This window comes from Eschrichtius robustus, chromosome 14, assembly GCF_028021215.1.
Source record: "Eschrichtius robustus isolate mEscRob2 chromosome 14, mEscRob2.pri, whole genome shotgun sequence".
Taxonomy (NCBI): domain Eukaryota; kingdom Metazoa; phylum Chordata; class Mammalia; order Artiodactyla; family Eschrichtiidae; genus Eschrichtius; species Eschrichtius robustus.
The window spans coordinates 16,435,631-16,444,305 of NC_090837.1; the positions used below are offsets into that span (position 1 = coordinate 16,435,631).

General features: G+C 39.1%; 1 protein-coding gene across 2 annotated transcripts in view; it reads left to right on the forward strand.

Annotated features, from left to right (window-relative positions):
- Nucleotides 1–6,884, forward strand: part of NAA25 (N-alpha-acetyltransferase 25, NatB auxiliary subunit) — a 72,755-nt gene extending 65,871 nt beyond the window's left edge. For both annotated transcript variants that reach the window (XM_068563285.1, XM_068563286.1), the window contains exon 24: nt 5,016–6,884. In XM_068563285.1, the coding sequence (XP_068419386.1) occupies nt 5,016–5,138 (123 nt within the window). In that variant the 3' untranslated portion in view covers nt 5,139–6,884. The remainder of the gene's footprint in view (nt 1–5,015) is intronic.
- The last annotated feature ends 1,791 nt before the right edge of the window (nt 6,885–8,675 follow it).

The window sequence follows — 8,675 nt, forward strand, 5'->3', positions numbered from 1 at the left end:
ACCAGCTTGGAGTAGGTTTAGGATTTTGATAGGAGCCAGAAGAGCAATGGTGGAGCCACCTGATTCTGGCTAGTTGTTCCAGTGATGAAACTCCGATCGTGAGGAAATGCTTTCCTTGAGTAGTTTGTCTGACCTAAGCCTCTGCTGATGAGGAAGCTCATCCAGCAGTCTGAGGGCAGGCATCATCCTAGCCTAAGACCTCCACCCAGGCCCTTCTAGGGAAGGGAGTGAATGGAATCTTGCTTGGCACACCAGCTTTAAAAGGTTGTAAGCCCCTCTTTTGTAAAATGTCAACATGTTAGAGCTTTGAAAAAAGGGCTTACTGTGGGAAAGGGCTCAGAACATTTAACATTTCCAAAGACTGATTAAAGAAAGCAGACAAGTGTTGGCTAGAAGTTTGGTTTTAGCCAGTTAAGCTATATATTCAACTGTTTTCTTATGTACATTAGAATGAATATAGACTTCAGTGGTAATTAGAGGTACTGATTGATGGATTATTAATTCTTTAGTATTTTTGTCTTCCTTTTTTTAAGCCTTACATTGTTTTGGAAAGTAAAATATGTACATGGTAAAAAAAAAAAATTCAAAGAGTAAAGAAAGAATATCCAGTGAAATGTCTCCTTTTCATTCTAACCCATTCCCTAGTTCCCTTTTTAGAAGGAACTGCTTGTTATCAATGATTTCTTGTGTAATCTTCCTGAGTTAGAGAACCCATTTACAAGTACGTTATGACCGTGCCCCTCCCCCCCACATCTTGCCTTTAAACACAAATGATAGCATATTATACATGTTGTTTAGTCTCTTGTTTTTGTGTTTAGTCTCTAGGAGATCATTACATATAAGTAACTTATCTACCTTGTTCCTTTTAACTGCTCTGTAGTGTTTCACTGTTTCTTTACAGACAAATATGTATGCTTGTTACAAGAGAATTAGAAAATAGAGAGTAGCACCTCCCAGTTCCCAGCCCCAAATGAGTCCCAGTCCCACCATCCAGAACCACCTCTACCTCGCCCTCTTCTCTATCCCCTTAACACATTTGTGTCTGCCATTAGCCTTTATGACTTCCAGGTACTTGGTTACCCAGTAAAGGCCTAGTAATTAAATCCTTGTGAAACTGGTACATCCCAGGCAGGAATCTGCCTTCTTCCCCCACGTGCATGCCAAAAGGTCCTTGCTAGTCCTTTTGGACCCCTTTTACCTATAAAGAGATCTGGTAATTCATAGTAGTAGATTTGGAGCTGTTTAACTTTTGACTTTTTAGATTAAATGCAAACTCATTCTGTGCTCTAAACTCCCATCCCCTTTTGTGAATAGTATAGAAAAGTAAGAACTCGAAATTATAGTACCTATTTTTTAAAATCTTAAGGATTGCACACTTGGACAGATGTCACATTGCTTCATGTGGTTGGGCTTTGCTGGACATCTTTGAGATTTTCAATAAGTAGATATAAATTTATTGAGCTCACTATTGTTGAGCTTAAAGCTTGTAGAAATATAATGATTAAAGACCTGGCTGTAGAGTAGAGCGATGCATACAAATTACTAAATTGGAGATACAATATAGGCACAAAAATCTGAGTGAGTCAAAAAGAGTCTCACTGGAAAGGGGACATTTGAGGATTAATAAATTTTCACCAGGCAGACAGGAATGGAGGAAAGGAATCCCAAGTAGGAGGAGGCACAGACAACAGCACAGAGGCAGGAAAGTGAATTGTGTGGTGCACCATGAGTCATTTGGCAGAGCCAGAGCCCATGGTGATTTCGGACGCAGGCAGCAGTAAGCGGCAGCTTGCAGCAAGCAGCAGTGAGCAGTAGCAGGAAGCAAGATCTTAGTTCCCAGACCGGGAGTCCTAACCACTGGACCACAGGGGCCAGCAGCTAGGGCCTGGGGCCCTAGTCCTTACGTGCGTTGGCAAGAAAGAATTCAGGCAAGGAGGCAGAAGGTAAAGAAAAGTAAAAACTTTATTGGAAAAGTAAAGTACATGCAGAAAGATGCACGGGCGAACTCAGAGAGTCGTGCCTTTGGGAAGTTTAAATCCTTTATAAGGTGTCAGTCTTCCGGGTCTTTGTCTTCTTTTTGGCCAGTTGTATTGTTTTTACCCCAGGGCTAATTTGTTTCTGGACACTCCCCTGGGTGCGCACGCACCCCTAAGTTAAGATGGATCCCACTGCAAAGGCCTCTGGGAGGAGATGGCAGGACTTAACTATGGTCTGGCATCTCCTGCCTTTTTGACGCTGTGTAGGCTTTTGCGCCTGCGTAGTGTTTCCCTTGCCCCAAGGATGGGAAGTGTGTGACCTCTGGATCATTTAATAGGGTTTAGTCCCACTCTGTCCCTGCCATAAAAATGCCCAATGTCCGGTTATTTACCCTGTTCCTGTTGCTGGTTTTTATATTGAGGTGCACATCTCGAAATATAGACAGGAGTCCAGTCATAAACATGTAGTCCTGGAGCCCGTTTGTCTCTTGCTTCAGGAAATGTAAACAGGGACTGGTAATGAATGTCCGGCCTGGAGCTCATCTTCTCACCCCATGAGGTGTGAACAGGAGGCCAGTTGTAAATGCCTAGCCTGGAGCCCATCTATCTCCTGCCTCAATGGTATGTGGGAAGGACTGTTGGATACAAAGGTGACAGGCATAGTAGCCCTGCTGTTGTCAAGAGGATTGAGTGGTTGTTCTTGTTGAAAGATCTATCTGCCTCCTGAAATGAGGAATAAGATTTCTCATTTTGATTATTCTAGAGGTTATCCTTAACTCTGGGCTACTTTCTAGATTTTCCAAGCCCTGGTTCTGTCTTCATCTTTTGACCTTGGAAAAGTCGCTTAACCTCTTTGGGCCTCAATTTCTTTATTTGTAAAATGGAAATCATAATAATGTTAACGCAAGCTCACGTGCCCAGTGCACAGTGAGCCCAAACAAACTGAAACGTTGGAGTTTGGAGCAGAGAAAGGTTTATTGCAAGGCCATGCAAGGAGACGGTTGGCTCATGCCCTAAAAGCCCAGAACTCCCTGAAGGGTTTCAGCAAAGCATTTTTAAAAGCCAGGTGAGGGAGGAGGGTCGCAGGGTGTGTGATCAGATCGTGCACAGTTCTGTGATTGGCTGATGATGGGGGAACAGGGTGGTGTCACAGGGGTTAACTTTATCAGTCCTTAGGCTCCAGGAGGCCTGGGGGCTCTGTGCTCATGGTCATCAAGTAGCTAACATCTTCCATTTGGTGGGGGGATTGATTTCACATCTGCAAAACAATTCAGGAAATTTGCATCAAATACTGTTATCTAGGTACTTCAGAGAAGAGCTAAAGCAGAGGATATGGGGGAAGGCCTGTCCCAGGAAGGCCCCATAGTGCCCTGCTCGGATACAATAATACCTACTTCATAGGGTTGTAGTGAAGATTAAACAAAACAATAATGGCTTTATATTGCCTTATTTTGTTAAAGTCATGATACATATAACATACTGAGCAGCACCGGCCACCAAATATTGGATCCGTGTAGTGCTCAGTACTTTCTTTTGGGTTTAAAAAAAAAAAAGAAAAAAAAACAACTTCAGTTCCATTTACATTAGGTTCACTTTTTTCTTTCCTTCCTTCCTTTCTTTCTAAACTTGAAACACTATGAACAAGGCCTCTGGAGTACTACCTCTAGTCCTGGTCCCCTTTCCTCTTCCCTAGCGGTATCCACTGAAACTGGTTGTATGCCAAGACACCCCCCCCTCCTTTTTAAAATATTTATTTATTTTGGTTGCACCAGGTATTTGTTGCAGCATGTGGGATCTTTTAGTTGCAGCATGTGGGCTCATAGTTGTGGCATTCGAACTCTTAGTTGTGGCATGCATGTGGCATCTAGTTCCCGAGTAGGGATTGAACCTGGGCCACCTGCATTGGGAGCACGGAGTCTTATCCACTGGACCACCAGGGAAGTGTCCCCCTCCCCACCCTTTCTTAAAAAAACCATCTGGTCTTAATGTAACTTTATAATGTACTCTAACATCTGTTAGGTGTTTTTAAAGTAAATTATATACACTTTACTTTATTCAAAAGCATTGTTTTTTTCACTCAACCAATATTCAAGAGTTCTGTTCAGGCTAATGCATCTAGATCAATCTTGTTCTTTTAAACAACTGTATAGTGTTCAAAATATGAATGTACCACAGCCATTGGACATATTTTTAGGTTGTTTCTGTACATTTGCTTTTACATATAGTACTGAATGAAATGTATTTGTGTACATACCTTTTTATGCACTTGTTGGGTCATAAAGTGTGCTTATCTGGTTTCTTTTGGGCTTTAAAGTACTGCCAACTTCAGGTAAAGCTAACCAGTTTTCAGGCAACCTTCTTTCTGTGTTTGAACACTCCATCCCCTTTATTTTTTGTGCTTTCTACCACAGGTCAAACGTGCAGCAAATATTTAACTCACATATTTGAGCAGCCTTAGGAAAACTGGTCTTTTTTAGTTGCTTGGCCTCTGGAACACGATCGTGGACTTTGTCAATATGGAGGGAGGCCTGTCAATATTGTAACTAGAAAAGATGATACTGGTAAATTTGATGCCTTTAAAAAGTGGCTGTGATAAGTCTAAATTAATAATAAATTTCTACTTTTTTTCCGATGAAACTAATAATAAGAAATCTCAATTTTTCTACTTTGTACAGCTCATAACAAAATAGTAGTGATTTTATGGCTAAAGTACTTAGTAATAATTTTCTTTTTTTCTTGATGAAAACTAGAAATGAGAAATCTCGCTTTTCCAACTTGATATAATTTATAACAAAGGTTACTTGAAAGATTGGTAATGCTAAAGCAACAGGGGGTCTCAGTGAAAAGTCACATGGAAAAATATACATCTGTGATGAGTTTAGCCATCTTTGCATTTAATGAAATTGAAAATGACCCACTCTATTCTGATAGAGCTTGCAGTGAGACCAGAGGTAGTGGTAATTTTAACTTATACCTGAGGATCTCTAATCTGGGGGAATGCTTTCTGAGCAAGACCACTAATTCTTGTTTCCTTTGTAGGAAGAGAGAAAATTTTCAAAGACTGTACAAGGGAAGGTACAGAGCAGTTACCTGCACTCACTTCTGGAAGTTGGGGAGCTGCTGAAAAAAAGACTTGAGACTACAAAGAAACTAAAAATTTAAGTGTGAACCACAAGCACTGATGACTCTACAACAGAAAATGACATCATCTTCCCAGGCAAAAGCTACATCTGGTTGACCATCATTTTAATCCAGAACTTCCTCATAAAATGCATGAAGGACTTTGATCGTGAATTAATTTTTTAGGTATTAAATGTATACAACTGATTAAATTATTGTATATAAACCAGAAGCAGGACCCTCATCTGGGTTTGACCACTTTTTATACATGTTCATATGCATATGGCAGCCACAAGAGAACCCCACTCTTCTTCTTCCCTTCTATCACCAGAAACATCTGGTGGGGTGGGGGGAAAGCAGCAATAGAAATTAAGCATAAAGCATTGACCTCAGAGCAGCTGAATGGCCCTACCATTATATCAGTGCGTGTTTTGGTCTGGTCCTTGAGCCTTAGGAATCAGAAAGCAGAAGAAGAGGGGGACCATGATTGGGAGCAGGCCTTCTTTCCACATTAGCAGTTTAGTTTTGAGGCTTCCTCAAATGCTTGGCTCCCACAGAACCCAAGGCAGGTACCCAAAGGGCCTCAGATGAAATTTGGCATAAGCACCTGCCACTGAAGGACATCACTCAGATGCCCACAGGCTGTCGTTTTTCAGCTTAATAATCCCAATGGCCGAGACATCCCCATCCTAGCTCCTGTGAGAGTTAAATCAGAAGTAGCCTTCTGTTACCTTACAGCTGTTTGGAGGGGAAAGTAATGCAGACCACTTACAAGCCTGCTGAGGACTAGCTTGCTGTCTTTCGTCTATTTGGGAAAGATGGGAATCACTGTTTTAAAGAAGAGAGGTGTACATAATTTATGCAGGCAAGTCTAATACCAGTGTCATTGGTTTTGTGAGCTATATATATATGTATATGCTTTTACATATATATGTATATTTTCAACCATATATACATGTATATGTAAATGTATATACATGTATATATGCTTGAAAGATTTAATACTTTAGTGTTTTGTAAGTGGGAGGTTTGGGAAGGAAGAAAGGAAGGAATGTATATTAATATGGATTTAACCTAGGTTTTAAGATTTAGGCTGGCAAAAGAAATGTTATCAATTGGGCTTGAGGTTCAGTTTACTTTTTTCAAACTTGAGAATTATTACCAGGATGGTGTTTACGTTGTTCATCTGGAGCTCCCCAAGACTGTGGCTTCAGAGGTTGGTTTGACAGAAAAGATAAACATTGCTCTTGAAAATGTTACACATTTTATACAACTGCTTTGGTAACTTTTTTGTGTTTGAATCTGTGCCTCTGTTTTTGGTCTTTGTTACCCAAATACCGTTAAAGTTAGTAATTCTGAAAAGCAAAGAATTGAATTTGATGAGGAAATTCAAGTATCTGATGGAGGATTGGTCTTGAAGACCTTCAAGGTCCTTTCCAACTCACTTCTCCAGTGAGATGTGATACTTTTTTCTTTTAAAAGCAACCAAAAAAGAGCTTGGAAAACCTCTGTATGCAAAGCAATTGCATTTTGTCCCTATCATTTTGACTTTCTTAGATTCACAATTTGGTGGGGTGATTAATAACTGTCTCAACTTGTAGGGAAACTTTTTTGAAAATTACTGAATTACCTGGTCAAAATAAGACTTGTTGGAAATCCTAGTCTATTCAGTAATTTAATAAAAAGTTTTGATGTTAATTGGTAGCCACAACTGTCATACCCCATCCCAAAAGAAAAGAACTGCCTTGAACAAGATGAATTAAAAATTCTGATTGATTCTGAATCTAACTTAATAACATCATAATTTCATAAAACTATGGTCTATTTAGATGGAACTTTGTGTATGGGGTTGGGAGTATGTGTGTATGGCATGTGTTCTTGAAATGATGTTTCTTTGAATATCCAAAATTACTATACATAGAAATAGAAATGTTCTTTAAAACAAGTCTGTTAACTGACAGTGATCATTCTAGCATATGTGTGCTCAGTGGGCTGGCCTTGGTCCTCAGGGACAGTGTGTGACTCCAGTGGTCTACCTACCTAGTCTCTTGCCTAGGGGCATCTGGGTCCTCTACTGGTTTTAGTGACAGATAATGTTACGTTGGGGTTATGCTTCCTTTGTTACATGTTGATTTCCCTACTAAATGTAGCATTTCAATTAGATCCAACCTCTTACATTTTGAGATAATTGTAAAAAGAATGAAATTATGCAGAAATGGCCAATATCTTTTATTGATCTGTTCTTTTGGAAATTGTCATGCACTATAAATTGTGTACAGTTAAAAAAATATATATATATATATATATACACACATATATTCTTACATGAGTAAAAAGCACCCTCTCCAGCAATTGTATGTAATTGGTATTTGAAGAGAATTCCCAAATAACTCATTGCTGCTGCTGCTGCTGTTTTTAGTTTGTGTGGGTTTTTTGTTTTGTTTTTGTGTGGAAAATTGATATTTAAAAAAAAAAAAAGGAAAGGAGAAAAAACACGACTACTGTTTACAGACTGAAAAATTACTGCTTTTTATACTACTGAGATCCTAAGTTAAGACTCTCCAAAGCAAACATTTGGTTTAAATCATTTATCTGATGTGGATAAAAGGTAGAGAACTTTTTAGTGTTCTCCACATAATGGAAAATGTACAAATGCCTAGCTGTGTTGCCCATCAATTTTGTATATTTTCATAATTTTAATTGTTCAAAATTGCATTATATTTTGCAATCACTATGTTCAATCTGGATTTGTCTTTCATTCTAACTTTTAATATAAAAAGGGGTTTCAATGTATCTACAGCCTTGTTATTGAAACTCTTCCTACTTTTTTGCTGTGATTTATTAATATGGGAAGTATGTATTCTTCCTTCTTCAGAATTAAGTGAAGCATAGCAAATCTACTTTAAAATGGATGGGTTAATTTATTTAAACACTTTGATCTTAAGTTGGCATTTCTGCCTGGTTCATTTTTGTTCAGATTCCTAGAAGCCACAACCTTTTAAATGGTATAAGTCGTCTCAATTTTGTATTGTTATATTCCTCAGAAAGATGGTAATATTTGTGAATTTAAAATTATTCCAAGGCCACTGGTTATTTTGTTTAAAGTACCTTGCGTGCTCGCATTCATTAATTCAACATTTATGTGTTGAGCACTTATTTACTACGTGCCACATTCCGTGTTAGGCTCTGCTGATATAATGGTAAATGAACTCTATATCCTAGTTAGTGGCTGAAGTGGGGGAAGAGACAATAAAAATAAATATTAGTTTGTAATTAAGTCCTGATTAATAAAATATGTCAGGATATGTGATACGTGGGGTCACAAGAGGACCTCTTGAGTGGTGCCATCTGACCTGAGTGATGAAGAGTCAGCCATGGAAAAGCGAATACAAGTCAAAGGCCCCAAGGCAGGAAACTGCTGAGCATGTTCCAGTGACTGTAAAAAAAGGCTCAAGTGCCTGGGACTTAATGAAAGGAGCGGAAAAGGGGTACAGATTGAGATAGAAGGTGCAGTGGCGATTAGAGCAATCAGGATTTTGTAGCCAGGGGAAGAAATGAGATTTCTACATTTAGTGGGAA